Below are 17,977 nucleotides of genomic sequence, written 5' to 3'. Positions count from 1 at the left end.
TTAACTGAACCATGACTGTGATAGATTAGGCCCTATATTTAACTGAACCATGACTGTGATAGATTAGGCCCTATATTTAACTAAACCATGACTGTGATAGATTAGGCCCTATATTTAACTGAACCATGACTGTGATAGATTAGGCTCTATATTTAACTAAACCATGACTGTGATAGATTAGGCCCTATATTTAACTGAACCATGACTGTGATAGATTAGGCCCTATATTTAACTGAACCATGACTGTGATAGATTAGGCCCTATATTTAACTAAACCATGACTGTGATAGATTAGGCCCTACATTTAACTGAACCATGACTGTGATAGATTAGGCCCTATATTTAACTGAACCATGACTGTGATAGATTAGGCCCTATATTTAACTGAACCATGACTGTGATAGATTAGGCCCTATATTTAACTGAACCATGACTGTGATAGATTAGGCCCTACATTTAACTGAACCATGACTGTGATAGATTAGGCCCTATATTTAACTGAACCATGACTGTGATAGATTAGGCCCTATATTTAACTGAACCATGACTGTGATAGATTAGGCCCTATATTTAACTGAACCATGACTGTGATAGATTAGGCCCTATATTTAACTGAACCATGACTGTGATACATTATCTACAGACATAGGGTGAAAACATTTGGACAGTATAAAATCACATTATAAGTGAGTTATGGTCCATTATAGATGAGGTTATATAGTTTTTAGATAATCAAGAGATTTAAAATGATATTCGTGGCATAAATAAACATGTGGATAGTGACACAATATAGGAGAGTAATGTAACTCACAGGTCACAGTGTTTCCTGTGACCCATCCATGCGCTGCAGGGATTCACATATAAATAATGGATGCAGACAATCTATCGGCAGCTGTATCATCTGAGAGAGAAAACCCTGTCATGCTATTAGATGAGCTAATGTGGAATGAAAAGCACACAATGACTTAGAGGCGATAGCTGCACAGGGTTAAACGCTGAGCAAATTAAATCCCCAGAAAATCTGTGTTCCTCCTGCCTGTGTCTGGAACTTTTAAACATGAAAGGATTCTTTAAAACGCTCCTTTTAAATGGCTGTCCTGTTGAGTGAGACCCCTGACACACCATTGGCGTGGTGAACATGATTGCCGGGGGTTCTCTGTGGAATATTCAAACGGTGCTTTATAAAGCCTGGAGTATGGGTCATAACACTGTGATTGTTCCTAACTACTGCAGGTGCTATGCACAGGCAGGGTCATATCTCAGTCGTTAACGAATCTCTGGCGCAGCCCTGTGCCATTAGAGTGATGCGGACGGCACATTCCCTGCAATTTAGTACCAGTAACTGATGAGGGTCACGCCAGGTCACTTTCAATTTCCACTCGGAGAGGAGAAAAATGGAAACAACTCATTTGCACAAATTTGAATAATTCGCTCACTCAAAAAAGAAAAAAAAAGAAGAAAATATGCTGGGATGATGAGTGAGAAAGAGAGGATAAAGAAAGAACAAAGACGGGGAAGGAGGACACTGTTGCACCTTGCACAATAATGATCCACAGCACCTTGGATCGCCTTGCATAAAAACTAATGATGAATATGACAGAGAATATGAATCCAGATGCAGGAATAAAGCAGCCTTTCTCTCTGCAGTCTCACATGGGAGCCTCCGTAGTGAGCTTTTAAACTTCTCATAAATGTATTAAGATTGCACCGGGCCATGAAACAGCTGTAGACAATTAATCTTCTGCAAATCTTATCTGAGGAATTGGTTTCTGCAAAGTAACATCTGCTGCTAGAGATGATTATTCATAGGCAACGCACATCCGCCACACTTTTATGCATAGGGCACGATCATTGCCATTGAAGTAAAAATTTATAGTTTTCCCTGTTCAGTAAAAATAACATTCAGCAGCATTAAAACGTCATCCATCAACATTGTCCTGGGGCCCCTGGCCATCCCAGGCAGAGAAATTAAAAAGTATTCATTTTGCTTAGAAGTTGTAAAGTGTGCTGCTCCGCTGAGCTGATATTTGCAGCAGTGCTTTAAAGAATAAAACTGCAGCAGTGGAGTTGTGGATTATGGTGCTGGAGGAAAAAGAGAGCTGAATTCTCCCAAAACCCTGAGAGACCTTTATGAGAGATTCTTTATGAACATAAGAGCCATGTTGCGTCACATTCTGTAAGTGTACAGTTTTATTATATGCTCAATTAAATATTTATTTTCTGTGACTATAATAATTGTTTAAATCAGGGGAAAATGTCGTTCACACTATTGCTGGGATGGAAATGATTAAAATAGTAGTTTGGGGGGGACTAGCCCTTTTTCCGATTTGTGTTGTTGTTCATTTGCTGTTTTTCCTACTGTAGCTATGCAGCTATGTGCAATCCCACTAGCTATTATTACATTGTGTTTATTTGTAAAGGAATAACTAAGTTGCATTACTGCATGTATAGAGATCCCAAGGCACCATCGTTATTTTCTCCCTATTAATTCCATCCTCATTGTGTCTTCTTCATTTCCCAACTGTCGCCATCTCACAGATAGCAATATTATTTACAATATAGGCTGTCGCCTGGAGCCAAGCCAAATGCAATCTTAATAGGAATTTGATCATCGGTAACTTTGGCTGCGTGTCAATTAGTTTGTTTTTTAACACAGCAAAGCAAACAATATGTCTGCCCTCAATTCTTTTGACTAGTTTTGACTTTTTGGGGAAGACAAAGGGAAAGGTAGAGACGTCTGCGAAAGGTCACACACACAAATACAAAATGTCCAGAGGAATTGGGAATTGCATAAATCAAGTGTATATGAATACAGTATATGCTGCTTGTCAAAGTGAATTAAATGTAGTTTAGGATCAGATCCAGAATCAGGTCTAAATCTACTTCTGAATACTGGTCTACCACAGGCCATGATGCTTGTAGGTACACAAAGGCTCTGTACGTCCATGTATTCCATAACACAGTCATTCATCAAAGGCACTCAATTATTCCCTGCAAATCAAAGCCCTCTCGCTCTACGCCATGCCTGCAATGGAAAAGCCATCTGAGAAGTGTGAAGAGTTCCGTCAGACTGAGCTACCTGCCTGGTCGTCGGTCCACATTACAGCTCTGTGGAGGAGATGATGTTTAAACCTGAACATGTATTGTTCACTGTGACATGCTCAATTTATCATTAGTTGTGAAAGAGAGAACGGATGAGTACACTTTCAATTTAGTTCCATTGCTTTCTTCATTCATCATATCCTCCCTCATCATCCATCATCCCCCGCCCCTTTGATTTGTACAAAAACACACTTTCATAAATGTAACGCAATTAATCATCAAGGCTAAGATAATTTTATATTAACGGAGCAATACATTTATATGATTATTTCTTTGATGAACTTGCGCCACAGTGAGTTTCATTGAATCCCATTGTTAGATTAGATCATCTCCATTGCTCAGTGAGCATGAAAGTGAGGGGTGTCGAAGCTGGTTCTTTGGTATCATTTCTTTCTAGGTTTATGTACATTTCCCAGAGAACGGTATCGGTCTGCCTTCAGCACCCACTGGCCATGCCTTTTATCCTCTTATAACAAGTCCTAAGAAATTGAAAAAGTTGCTGCAATAGATAGGAGGTGACCTGGAAACAAAAGCAATCAGAGGGAGGGGAGACGCAGGGAGCCACTGCCAGCCTCCACCACGCTCCACGTTCAAGGTGAAATTCTGCTACTCTGTCAATAAAAGAAGAAACACCTTTTGAGGCACAGGGCCGAGGGCAAAGTGTAGTCTGCAATTACACACCTTCATGTACCTCACCAAAGGACATTTTTCATGTAGCTCACCGTTTTTTAGTTTCCCTCCCAACACAATGCATTTTCTATTTTGTCAAAACAGAGAGAAAAAGGTCTGTGGACTCTCTAATCTGTGTTGTAGGCTGTGATGAAAATGAGTGGGCTCACCAAAACTTGCCTTCACTGTGAAAGCTTTTTAAACTTTCTATTCATGGTCATGATATTGCTATAAGATGACACATTTTCCTGACACAATATGCATATACTACTGCACAAATTATCGTACAACAAAATAAAAGTCCCTCAAGCCAACCATACAATCTAGTCGAAAAGATTCCTTTCAGCATTTGATGATAACTAGATAAGAGCATAATTATTTCTCAAACGAAATTATCTTGAATTTAACCACAAATCAATCAGCTTTCCACTTGAAGAACTTCAGACTCCATTGTAGCTCAATCAAAAAAAATCAATGTGGACCAATTATAGCCTGTTTCATTAGTGTATGCAAATCAGGCGGGATCTTGAAAGAGGCGGTCTTATATTTCCCCCTCCTGGCCACCAAGTCACTTTATTGGGGGAATGAACACACACACACACATTCTCATGCACACTCACACACTAAAAACAGAACATGGAAATTCTTGAAACTTTGCACAAACTTTGTTGGAGATGTTTTCTTTTCATACTTTGTTCTGCGCTGTTTGTTGAGAACCAGCATGGTGATAATGCTGCGTGTCTGTCTATGGGAGGCTTGCTTTGACCTGCGTTAATCCTGATTTGGTCCTGGCTATAGTGTGACATGTCATACCATCACGCTCACCCTGTGACTGGAGATACAGTCCAGTCTGGGGCCCATGCCTGGGAACAGCAGACACACTGCTCACAGAATTGAAGCATCGCACACTTGTCTCATTGTATTATTTATCTGCCAAACAGACAGACATCCTTCATCCCGTTCCAATTGCAGCTGTTTTATAGTCAGGCATTTGCTGGAGCTGTGAACAAAAATAATACAAATGATGATTTTTTTGCAACAAAACATATAATATTTGATAACTATCAGTCTGATTCATTTTGTGATGAAATAAAGCAGGTACTGGATCAATGGTCATTTTATTTCCCTTTCTTATGAAGTCAAGTGATTAACTAAGCGCACAATAAATTGGATTGTTGCTGAATAATTACAGAACTCAGAAGAGATTCAGTGTCATTGGATGAGATGTATGCAGTGGTAGATAGCTCATCCTGATCTCTCTTAGTCAGAAACACACAATCGGACGAAGCGGGATTGAAGCTACGGAGGACTGCTGGTGGAAGGACAGACAGCACAGGTTACCTATTCACACACCTCCCCTCCAGCTCATCAGGACACTGTCCATCCATGTACCTAACTGTTGTCTTTTGACTAAGCCCAAAACACACAAAGGGGGAGCTTGTGATGAAATTCATGCAATAACATTAGGGAGGCAGAGACCAAAACAAATAACTATTTTTATTGAGTTGCATCATGGGGCTGTAGAATGAAGTCTTTCCTGACATTCTTCTCAATGTCTCTATATTGATTTCTGTCTGTGTACATTGAACCTCAACATCACATACATTAGCCTAGGAGTTCCACTCGAAGCACAGAAGGGATGGCAGAACAATGTTTTGAAAGACATTAAGCCCTAACTAATGGCAGGTCTTAGACAGAGCCAGAGTCATCAACCCTCCTGACTGGTCAAGATGCTCAGTTCCAGGCAAACTGTGATTTAAAACGATGTCCTCCATGAACTACATTCTCCGTGAAAAATGATTCAATTTGGCAATTTATTCATATTTACTGAGCGTACCTGCATTACATTTGTATAGATCACTTTGGAGTAAAAGTGAAATGGAGAAAATCGAATCAACATATTGAGACATACCGGGCAGTTGTATGGAGTTTCCAGTCATACAGGCCCCGCAGGGGTCACTCCCATGCCTTTTATGATGTCCCTTTGAAATCTATCTGAATCACATTAAATTGGATATAAAGATGTGCAGACACATACATCACAGTAAATGGTGTGGTGGAGCATCGTTCGCCAAGAGTCCCACCTCAACAATCGGGTTATAAAATCGGCTTTAGATCCGATTAATAATTCACAATCCTGTTAGAAGAGAACAAACATTTCTGTTCAAGCAATTTAAGTTGCGGGATTGTTATTATAGCCGGGTGCTTGAGCCGGGCTGGGAGATGGTCTCGGTGTGGGTCTGCGACCGAGGAGAGGCTGTGAAATTTAAGCTGGCTCCAGCTCACCGTGTGCGGAAGAATAACTCAATGCTATTTCACAGTCTCTGCTTTCTTTATTAAAGCACCGTCACAGTAAACATGTCTTACCCACGCTTATCTCTGCAGCCTTTTTATTTGGGATCAAGAGTACGTCCTTGTCCCAAAAGGATGACCTTGGTTAGATGGTAGTTGTTATATTGTTAGATGTATACAGGATCTTAGTCAAATAAGCCTGTAATATTACCACACAGTTAACAATCATTGCCATCTTCCTTTCACAAAGTGACAGAACCGGAATGTCGTATTTTTACACACCAAGACCTCAGCTTATTTAGTAATCATTGTCATTAATATGAACATTTTACAACATTTGTATAAAAACAATGTATGAAATTAAATATTTGTTTCTGGCTATTTGTGTTTTGTATGAGTTTTTGGAGTGTAAATCTAAAAGCAAAGCTTTAAGGTACACCAAATAGTTTTAATCAGACTTGATCTAACATGATCCCCACACCCCATACCATTCAACTTAATAGCAGCAGCATTTCTTTTTTTGAATTAAAACTTTGGACGACTGTTGATATTTAGTAAAGGTAGTGAGATCTTTTTGTGTGAGTGGATCCTTCCGTGGACAGAGTAAGAGTTGGTGACGTCATTATTATTTGTTTGAAAAACCTGACTCCTAGTGTTTTATATACGACATTACAAGCTTTGTACAACTAGCTCCAGACAGACACAACCTCTAATTAGCCTCTATAGGCATTCCAGTATACATCTAATCTTTTCAGATATACATAAATGCTTAAGGGTTAGGCCAGGGGAAGTGGTTTTCAGGACTGGGCCAAAATGTAGATTTCACAACATTTAAGATTTGAAGTAAAGCAACAATAAACCCAGTCTTAAAATATATAAATCAGACTTTGATCAAAGCACCTCCAAAACATGAATGTATATATTGTTTATATGGGGTTAGGGGTTGTATTGTAGGGAGCATAATGTAACATAAGAGGCACAAACTGTACAAAGTAATATAGTACTAGTACAAACTCTGGGTCAATGTAAACACATTCTTCGATTATGGTGAGTTTAGTTACATGGCAGTCAGAAAACGTAGCATTACTGTAACAGAGATCATTTTATACCAGAGTACTACTTGCAGTGAAGTTTGAAATGTTTATGGCTCTATAAAATATGTAATTGCGCAGTCTTTAAAATAAGGCATTTCATGCATTAAAAGTTAATACATGTCTTGTATCAGATTCAGATATCAATCTATACTCTATTCACCACACAACTATGATGAATATAAAACAAATGCCTTTGATTTGGAATAAATCCAGTCCATATGCATTGTAGTGTGTAAAATACTTTGTCCAGTGTTAATTCTAGAGTCATTGTCTCCTGGTACCCTCTGTGTGAGGCTCTTGGGAGTTTCTACCTTTCTTCCCCATAACCATACTGCTGTACATCTTCTGTTGCCGCTCTTTAAATTCCTCTTTCACCTTGGCTCTCTTCAAACTCCCATCCCTGTAGAGACACACAGAGGAGACGGCAGGTCACCTAACACGGCTGACAATAACCTCCAACCCATTATTGTGGAATCGTGTGGTTCACAGCGCATTTTCTTCTGATTCCAGGACTCTATTACGATAGAATGGCATGTTTTAGAAGGATCTTTAGTGAGATTCAAGCACGTTTACTGAAAGTTTCCTTACCACGCCATGTCCAACAGCCCTCCCTGATGTGCGATAGCAGACTTCACTCTGTTGGCAAACTGGGCAGCATCTTCCCCTTCCTGTCCAAAGCGGCAATGAAGAGGGATATGATTAATAAACACATAGAGAGGTCTTTGAGGGGTCTTATGTATGTCCGTGGCCATGGGGGTAGGAGGTGTGTGCACTCTGTAAGGGTTTGTGAAGAAAACACTACATCAAGTCCAATCTGTTGGTCATGGGAGGGAGTAGCTGGCAGTAATACAGCACACACAGTGTGACAACCTACCCGTCGGGTCATGGGAGGGAGTAGCTGGCAGTAATACAGCACACACAGTGTGACAACCTACCCGTCGGGTCATGGGAGGGAGTAGCTGGCAGTAATACAGCACACACAGTGTGTCAACCTACCCGTCGGGTCATGGGAGGGAGTAGCTGGCAGTAATACAGCACACACAGTGTGACAACCTACCCGTCGGGTCATGGGAGGGAGTAGCTGGCAGTAATACAGCACACACAGTGTGACAACCTACCCGTCGGGTCATGGGAGGGAGTAGCTGGCAGTAATACAGCACACACAGTGTGACAACCTACCCGTCGGGTCATGGGAGGGAGTAGCTGGCAGTAATACAGCACACACAGTGTGACAGCCTACCCGTCGGGTCATGGGAGGGAGTAACTGGCAGTAATACAGCATACACAGTGTGACAACCTACCCGTCGGGTCATGGGAGGGAGTAGCTGGCAGTAATACAGCACACACAGTGTGACAGCCTACCCGTCGGGTCATGGGAGGGAGTAGCTGGCAGTAATACAGCACACACAGTGTGACAGCCTACCCGTCGGGTCATGGGAGGGAGTAGCTGGCAGTAATACAGCATACACAGTGTGACAACCTACCCGTCGGGTCATGGGAGGGAGTAGCTGGCAGTAATACAGCATACACAGTGTGACAACCTACCCGTCGGGTCATGGGAGGCAGGTACCACACGTTGACCACGATGGCCCAGCTGGTCATCATTCTCAGCAGGTAGTTCACCATGTTGTACTTGGCACTGTTCCAGAAGGCATCTCCAAAACGAGGGTCATACTAACAGGGAAGGACAGAAAGGAGGAGATTTGAACAATTATAAATCAAAAGGCTGACAAAGTCAACACGTAACAAGGCCAATATCATGCCGACTTGACGATGTATTCATATAATAAGTGTTCAGTGACATGCTGCTTGATGGAGGAGCAGGGGTTAGAGAACACAAGGGGCTTTCAGACATTCAGATTGCAGCCAGTACCTTGATTGCGACTGGGTATATAGTCCCTCCAATCTCAAAGCTTCCCTTCTTGAACATCATGACCGATGTGTTGTTGATGCAGGTTCCTGTAAGAGGGAACAGAAAGGTCATGAGCACCACAACCACAGTGTCCAGTGGTGTTAGGCTCTACTTCAATTCAACTCAGTCAATTCAGGAAGTCAACTGCAATCCCTTATCGAAAAGTAATAAGGAAAATTGGAATTTGAGTTTACCTCATGCATTGACTGAATTGAAATGGAATTGACCCCAATCACAACTTCTCTCCAGACTGCAGCAGAGGAAAGACCAGACAGTCCAAGTATAGAGACTTACCCTCAGGGAAGATCAAGATGGGTAGATTGGTTTTAGCTGCAACATGAGCCCTCAATCTGGGAGAGGATGGATGGGGGCAGATCAATAACCAGGACAACACTAATCATGATGAAAACAATATATAGCAGATAGGATGATTGAGTGGCTGTAATGGCAATGTACTGTATATCGTCATACAATCAATATATGCACCATCAACATTGGCATGCGATTCATTTACTTTTCAGAAGAAACTGAGTAAATGTTTAGATGAAAAAGACATCTCCTGCTGTCTTTTCCCATTTACTTGCCGTCTCACCTACTGGTAACAGCATTTCGGTCTCTCATCTCCGACCTCTCGAACCAGACGTGGGGGCAGGACCTCACCATTGACCTCTGGATGACCCCCATCAGCCCACCGTGACTTTGACCCACCTGGGAATAACACCAGACACAGAGAGCATGACAACTCTAGCCTGCTAAGAACCAAAAGTGATGGATGAGATATCAAATATCAGTGATATGTTGACCAATGTTGATGTTACCCACCATAGCGTAGCATCCATCATTGGCCAAAATGACAATGTCAATAGGCGAGGTGTGGTTTGCTACGCATATTCCTCCATTTTGTGGTTTATTCTCTCTGTAAAAAAGAAGCATTTATTTCAATGACATCGAAAATGTTGACACTAACAGGACTTCCTAAATGTATTTCTAAGTAGTTTGTCTGGATACTAACTTGTTGTGGTATTGAATGGTGGCAGAGAGACCTCTGGCACAGATCCTGTAGCACATCAGATGGACTAATTCACTTAGCCAGTTCTTCAATCTAGAACACAAGAGCAATGTAAGGTAACAGCCAGGGATATTCTATTTTCTCGAGCCACATACCAACTCTCGAGCTAGCTGGCTCGTTGAGAGATACGAACGTTCAATCTTCCTATCACCACAATTTATGAAAGTTCTACAACGTACTCTTAAAAACTCAGTAGCGTAGTACATCGTAGTTACCTCTTGTTAGGTAGAAATCCCACCAAAGTTGTCCCAATCACCAGCCAGGTCAACCCAATGATTGCCAGGGTTATCCTGAACGGAAAGAAGGAATCACATGTTGAAAAAGAGTCTATAGAAATGTAAACGTATACCATTCTCCTATGGATCACATCATATTGAGTACATGATCGGTCGACATCAACTGAATTGAACTGGACTGGTAAGACACTGGCAGGACTGGAGAAGAGGTCAAGAAGGGCAGGTCAGACCCACCTGAGAGGGAAAAGGACACAGTAACGTATGATCACGCCCAGTCCCCAGATGATGGTGAGGCGCAGGCTGATGTAGTGGAAGTTGTGGTTGGTGCGGGTCAGGAGGTTCCAGGAGACCAGCTCCTCAGAGGAGAAGCGCTGAGTCACCTGGTCGTCCACGATGCTCTCCAGGCCCTTTATGTAGAAGTAGAATGAGTCGCTCAGCGCAAACTCTCCCCTCGATATGGACTGGGTACGATACCGACGCAGCTCCCCCATCTCCTGTTCCATGGAGCCCCCCTCCCTCTGGATGAGTCCTGGCCAAAGAAGAGGAGACAGCAGAGATTATTAACTGAGTGGTTTACAGTACGTTATACCTGTGGGTTTAGTCGATACCTAGCGATTTAGGACATAAAATAGAGAGGTGTAAGGAAGGGCAAGGATAGTATAAGAGGAACTAAATGTACCTACTGATTGTAGTACCTATCTATCTATCTATGATATCCCAGAGAGGGTAAAGCTGATGAGGAACGGAATGGAGGACTGTTGTGTCATAGCCGATCAGTACTAGGCCTGTCAGTACCAGGTACCACTGAGAGCACTGAGCAGAGAGCTCCCATTCCTTTTCTTCATACACAGCAGCACTGTATTTTGCCCAGCTTGAGTAAAACACTTCCCTTGTGCCATGATTATACAGTAATACAAGCTTAATTATTATGTTTACAGACAACGAGTTATAGACGAAAGGAGCAAACATGGTGGATTTTGTAATCTTTGCTAAATGATTTGCTAAATCTTATTGCACAAGATCATGGTGGTGACTTGTCCTTCCTGTGGTGCATTAAAAAAAAAGCCTCTGTACTTTTTGAAGTTTCCTGTCACATCTGATTTACAATACCAATGTTTGGGACCAACAGATGATTGAGTGTTAATTCAACAACATTGGAATTCTAGATAAACAATTTATAGACACCACAAAAAGTCCCCAGTATAAAGCCTGACGCAAAACCGATCTATTGGAATCTTCAATGCGGTTATAAAATAGTATGTGATATACATGTCCAAAGAGTATAAGTATTTAACACAATATAGGGCAAATGGTATCATAAAGTTTGCAGAGGATGATGAAGTGACGTCTTTCAAACGCTTATTTCCAGAAAGAGCAGATGAAGGTGGCACACAGCATTTCACAGCATATGGGTCAAAGGTTAGGCTACACAGAGAGAGTGAGTTTTCTGCCTGAAGTTACGCAATCCTCAATTGCATCATCAGGGTGGGACAGGGCTGCTCCAATCTGCACCCACACATCAGCCACAGGAGCTGAGTTGACCAATCACAAGCCCCCACACTGACAACGCAGTCACATATGCAGGGTATACTCCTTCCAGACCGAGCTGAATTCAATCCCTCATACTAGGGGAACACTTTGTATTGAGAGCAGAATTAGGGTTGCAAAGCTACCGGTAATTTACGAAAGCTGCCGGAATCTTGGGTGATTTGGGTAATTAACTGAAAATCTGTCAATCTATTGTAATTTCGGTCATTTGCACTTGAATAATAAAAAAAACGTGTATTCATAGTATAAATGTTTTATATCCATGTCCATATACAGTACCAGTCAAAAGTTTAGACACACCTAATCATTCAAGGGTTTTGCTGAATTTTTTAAAACTATTTTCTACATGTAGAATAATAGTGAAGACATCAAAACTATAAAATAACACATATAGAATCATGCAGTAAGCAAAAAAGTGTTAAACAAATCAAAATATATTTTGAGATTCTTCAAAGTAGCCACCCTTTGGCTTGATGACAGCTTTGCACACTCTTGGCATTCTCTCAACCAGCTGCATGAGGTAGTCACCTAGAATGCATTTAAATTAAAACGTGTGCCTTTAAGTTTATTTGTGGAATTTATTTCCTTAATGCGTTTGAGCCAATCAGTTGACAGCTTTGCACACTCTTGGTGTTCTCTCAACCAGCTTCACCTGGAATGCTTTTCCATAAGTCTTGAAGGAGTTCCCACATATGCTGAGCACTTGTTGGCTGCTTTTCCTTCACTCTGCGGTCCAACTCATCCAAAACCATCTCAATTGGGTTGCGGTTGGGTGATTGTGGAGGCCAGGTCATCCGACACAGCACTCCATCCCTCTCCTTCTTGGTCAAAAAGCAGACTCCAATCAAATTGTAGAAACATCAAGGATGATCAATGGAAACAGGATGCACCTGAGCTCAATTTCAAATCTCATAGAAAAGGGTCTGAACACTTATGTAAAACATTTTTTTCCCGCTTTGTAATTATGGGGTATTGTGTGTAGATTGATGAGGGTAAAAAAGTAATTCAATCCATTTTAGAATAAGGCTGTAACGTAACAAAATTTAGAAAAAGTCATGGGGTCTGAATACTCTCTGAATGCACTGTAGATCCATCATCAGAGATGTTAAAGGCCAATCATGGTCAATCCGTCGTCTGCATTGGCCGTGTAGCATTTACTGTGATACGGCCTCTGCAGAAGTCAGGGAATTCATACCTCTTGCGCTTCGCGGGGCAGCGCAGAGCTGTCGAGTAGAGCTGATGAGATGGAAGTTGTCAAGGAAGTGAGTTTGAGTTTATACAGGATCTCTCGCCTTCACAATTGCGTCACACTCTCCAAACAGAGCCTCCAACCACATGTTTGGATCAAGCATAAATTGGCTGCAGGTGTGGTTCAACTTTGAGCACCATTCGGCATTTCTCTTGAACATTTTGGCATTCAGCTCCAACAAGACACTTTCGGAGCACTTATACAATGGGCAAGTATGTATGGAAGGTTTTGTTCAAATCAGGGGTGCTGTCAAAAAGTGATTGCTCTGCTACAAACCATCAGAACTCAACTCAACTTACTGGATGTACAGTTGAAGTCGGAAGTTTACATACACTAGTAAAAATTCCCTGTCTTAGGTCAGTTAAGATTACCACTTTATTTTAAGAATGTGAAATGTCAGAATAATAATAGAGAGAATGATTTATTTCAGCTTTTATTTCTTTCATCACATTCCCAGTGGGTCAGAAGTTTACATATACTCAATTAGTATTTGGTAGCATTGCCTTTAAATTGTTTAACTTCGGTCAAACATTTAGGATAGCCTTCCACAAGCTTCCACAATAAGTTGGGTGAATTTTGGCCAATTCCTTCTGACAGAGCTGGTGTAACTGAGTCAGGTGTGTAGGCCTCCTTACTCGCATACACTTTTTCAGTTCTGCCCACAAATATTCTATAGGATTGAGGTCAGGGCTTTGTGATGGCCACTCCAATACCTTGACTTTGTTGTCCTTAAGCCATTTTGCCACAACTTTGGAAGTATGCCTGGGGTCATTGTCCATTTGGAAGACCCATTTGCGACCAAGCTTTAACTTCCTGACTGATGTCTGAGATGTTGCTTCAATATATCCACATAATTTTCCTCCCTCATGATGCCATCTATTTTGTGAAGTGTACCAGTCTCTCCTGCAGCAAAGCACCCCCACAACATGATGCTGCCACCCCCGTGCTTCACGGTTGGGATGGTCTTCTTCGGCTTGCAAGCCTCCTCCTAACATAACGATGGTCATTATGGCCAAACAGTTCTATTTTTGTTTCATCAGACCAGAGAACATTTCTCCAAAAAGTATGATCTTTGTCCCCATGTGCAGTGGCAAACCGTAGTCTGGCATTTTTATGGTGGTTTTGGCAGTGGCTTTTTCCTTGCTGAGCGGCCTTTCAGGTTATGTCGATATAGGACTTGTTTTACTGTAGATATAGATACTTTTGTACCTGTTTCGCACCAAAGTATGTTCATCTCTAGGAGACAGAAAGCGTCTCCTTCCTGAGCGGTATGATGGCTGCGTGGTCCCATGGTGTTTATACTTCAGTACTATTGTTTGTACAGATGAACGTGGTACTTTCAGGCGTTTGGAAATTGCTCCCAAGGATGAATCAGACTTGTGGAGGTCTACATTTTCTTTTCTGAGGTCTTGGCTGATTTCTTTTGATTTTCCCATGATGTCAAGCAGAGGCACTGAGTTTGAAGGTAGACCTTGAAATACATCCCCCAGGTACAACTCCAATTGACTCAAATGATGTCAATTAGCCTATTAGAAGCTTCTAAAGCCATGACATCATTATCTGGAATTGTCCAAGCTGTTTAAAGGCACAGTCAATTTAGTGTATGTTAACTTCTGACCCACTGGAATTGTGATACAGTGAATTATAAGTGAAATAATCTGTCTATAAACACTGGTTGGAAAAATTACTTGTGTCATGCACAAAGTAGATGTCCTAACCGACTTGCCAACACTATAGTTTGCTAACAAGACATTTGTGGAGTGTTCAAAAAAAAGAGTTTTAGTGACTCCAACCTAAGTGTATGTAAACTTTCGACTTCAACTGTATAATAACATTATACCTGTGTAATTAATAATTACTACAGGGTTATTCACATTTCAGTTAGGGGCAAATACAGACCAAAAGGTATTGATTCAAATGGTGACATTCAGCATAGCGAAGAACCCATAGAAAATAATTCCTTTGCACAAAAGTTAATGAAGAACATAAAGATTACAGTTACAGTCATCCACAATAAGTTACACAGACAGGGTCTCACCGCTCTGGCGCTGCACATCCTTTCCAACTACTTCGGTAAAAACCGCACTGCTCTCACAGGAAAAGAAACTGCTGCTCCGAATTAGCCCCATTCATTAAAATCACAATTTAACCAGCCCCATCTACTTTTTGTGACTACCTGGACCTACCATTTGGTTTTGAAGTATTGAAACCAAAACCAAAAGGATTTTGATAAACATGAAAAGGTGAATGTAAGAAGCGCTCATCATTTCAAATAGGTTACATATTAAACATTGTATTAAACATCGTATTAAACAGCATATAAACACTAAATAGGTCAGGAACCAGACAGGGAGCCTAAGAAGCAACGAAAATCAATTATTTAGGCTATATTCTTTCAGTTATTTCAAGGCTATAGCCTACAAAGAAATACATTGTGAGGCATTTGCGAGTGCGGCACTAGGCTGGTAGGGACATAAACGCTCAGCATTTAAACATTTCATTGTATTCAATCATTCATCAGTCTACAAATTGCACATACAGGCTGTAACTTACTTAGAATTAATTAGAAATGCTTTATAAGGCTCAGTGAGTGCCTTTGAATTCGAGATTGGCCAGAGTCTGTGGCTTCAGGATCATGCGATTGTAACAGTGTAGGTTCCGTCCCTCTCTTCGCCCCAACCTGGGCTCGAACCAGGGACCCTTGCACACATCAACAACTGACAACCCACAAAGCATCGTTACCCATCGCGCCACAAAAACCGCGATGGGTAACGCAAGGGGAACAACCACTTCAGGTCTCAGAGCGAGTGACGTCACTGATTGAAACGCTATTTGCGCGCACCACCGCTAACTAACTAGCCATTTCACATCGGTTACACGATGGTGCTTAGAGAACAGGCTAGCAGCAGAGAATATCCTCTCCTTGCTTGCAGAGCCACTTTTGCTATGCTGGGCAGAGATGCATTTTTATTTATTTTTTTACTTCCCCTATAGGTAGGCCTAAAGGTTTTTAGGCAAATTACCCAATCAAAACAGAAAGCTCCTTGAAGGTGGGAATATGCCAGGCCTATTGGGCCAAAATCAATTATGGCCTATAGTATAGATAATTAAACAAAAATGAACTAAACTTTGAAGAGATCAGATTTTTTGTTTATAAAAACTTTGCTACAATGACACACTTAGTTAGCTACCCACCTTGTTCCTTTCTTTTAGCATGTGCACATAGTAAGTACCCCATCATACTTTCGGGATATGTGTCTTTTCAGATTCCACAATGATTCTTTAGTTGTGGACACCACATCACCGCACACCCTCTCTTGATCTTGGTCCTCCTCTTTGTAAGTCACCTTGATTTTGCACCAGTGTGTTATATCAGTTCCTTTAGCGAACTTCATGACAGTAGCTAAAGCAAGGGGCTATAGGAACACACAAGTAGACTACAAATGCATGCTGGGCAGAGCACGCCCCGAGCTTGTGAAGTGAGCGCTACTGGAGCGAAATTGGAGCGGCCGAGAAGGCCAGCCTTTGGGAATCTCGCTCCGCGCTCCAGTCAAATTGGACACGTTCCGCTCCAGCTCCACTCACATACTCTTCTCCAGACCAGTCCAAACCTCAGCATGAACTCATTGATGGGTGATGAGTGTAAAGTCACTCACCAAAGGGTAGAGGAGCAGGAACTGGCAGAGTGTGTCGTTCCCTGTGTCCTCTCTCGATCCGCAGGGTGGCCCACTGCCCAGAGAACAGAGTTATTTTCAGTTGACCTCTGACACAATGCTTTCTACATATTGCCTTCTAATTGCCTAACTGCCCTTGCGTGCCCCACTTTGCACATTAACTATGTCTGTCTGCTCTAAAGGGTCAGGGAGCAACATGAATATAATCCTACACAATAATAGTGAATATAGCCAACAGTAGCCTGAATTTGATCAGATTAATAGATTGACAAAAACTATTTTGATTTTCATAAATCATCTGTTTTCCAACAAATAATATTCCTTTATGTGAACAAAATCACATAATTCGCTATTACATGCTATTCAAGGTTATGCTTGATGAAAATGTTTTAGAATAAAATAATAAATTGTGAGCTCTTCCAGAATTTCCAGCACAGTTTACATTTGAGTCATTTAGCAGACGCTCTTATCCAGAACGACTAAATTTTTTCATACTTTTTCGTCGAGTTTTCGTACAGTTACCTCCAGTATTTTGACCAGGATCTGAATGTAGACAGAAGTGACCCCCAGGGAGAGGCCAAACATGGCAGGTATCATGATGAACCCTATCATCACGGAGAACCACACCTGCAGCAACACAACGGCTATACTCCACAGGTCCTCCATCCCTCCCTCACACAGATCTGTCATCCACCGGTATGGCACATTGGGGTCAAGTTACCTGCAGAACAGACACAGCAAATAGCTACTCACTTCAAATAAGCATTGCATTCTGGTTGTAGAAAGGAGACTACATTGACTGCATACGTTTTTGTCGGCCCACGTAAACATGGTTTTGAAACAGGATATCAACACCGCCTAGTTACAGCCAAGCCGAGAAAGAACCACTTGAAATAGTTTACTACGTTACCGAGCCTACCATATCCGAGTTTGACTGCAGAACATGAAACGTTTCGAAATGTATCAAGAGTAATAATAGCAAACCTTGGAAGACCTCTTCGTTGTCTTAGGGAGTTTTCCATTCTGGACCTCCCTGAAGCGGTAGCTAGTATAGTCAGACACAGGACCGTACGCAAAGTTCTGTTGTACAAATAAAAACCCTCCCCCACTGGCGAGTTTCTTGAAAGAAGTT

The 17,977-nt window shown here is 41.6% G+C and overlaps 1 protein-coding gene across 1 annotated transcript; it reads right to left on the bottom strand.

Moving 5' to 3' along the window:
* Positions 1–6,084: 6,084 nt before the first annotated feature.
* On the bottom strand, positions 6,085–17,960 carry LOC115159333 (glycerol-3-phosphate acyltransferase 3-like). Its single transcript, XM_029708924.1, has 13 exons — positions 17,830–17,960; positions 17,368–17,566; positions 16,828–16,900; positions 10,609–10,903; positions 10,354–10,428; positions 10,082–10,171; positions 9,892–9,985; positions 9,662–9,777; positions 9,364–9,419; positions 9,031–9,116; positions 8,703–8,831; positions 7,746–7,825; positions 6,085–7,557 (listed from the first exon to the last, which is right to left on the bottom strand). Exons 2-13 carry the CDS (start codon positions 17,533–17,535, stop codon positions 7,422–7,424), a joined length of 1,398 nt encoding a protein of 465 aa, XP_029564784.1. The 5' UTR covers positions 17,536–17,566; positions 17,830–17,960; the 3' UTR covers positions 6,085–7,421.
* Positions 17,961–17,977: the final 17 nt, after the last annotated feature.

This window comes from Salmo trutta, chromosome 23 (genome assembly GCF_901001165.1).
Source record: "Salmo trutta chromosome 23, fSalTru1.1, whole genome shotgun sequence".
Lineage (NCBI taxonomy): Eukaryota > Metazoa > Chordata > Actinopteri > Salmoniformes > Salmonidae > Salmo > Salmo trutta.
Note: the sequence above shows the minus strand (reverse complement) of the source record. Positions and strands in the feature narration are given on the sequence as shown.

Excerpts from the sequence above, each read along its gene's own strand:
- LOC115159333 (XM_029708924.1), bottom strand. The coding sequence starts at position 17,535 with ATGACAGATCTGTGTGAGGGAGGGATGGAGGACCTGTGGAGTATAGCC. Across the intron at positions 7,826-8,702 it reads TGCCTCCCATGACCCGACGG|GAAGGGGAAGATGCTGCCCA; the intron begins GTAGGTTGTCAC and ends CGCTTTGGACAG. Across the intron at positions 7,558-7,745 it reads GGGCTGTTGGACATGGCGTG|GGATGGGAGTTTGAAGAGAG; the intron begins GTAAGGAAACTT and ends GTGTCTCTACAG.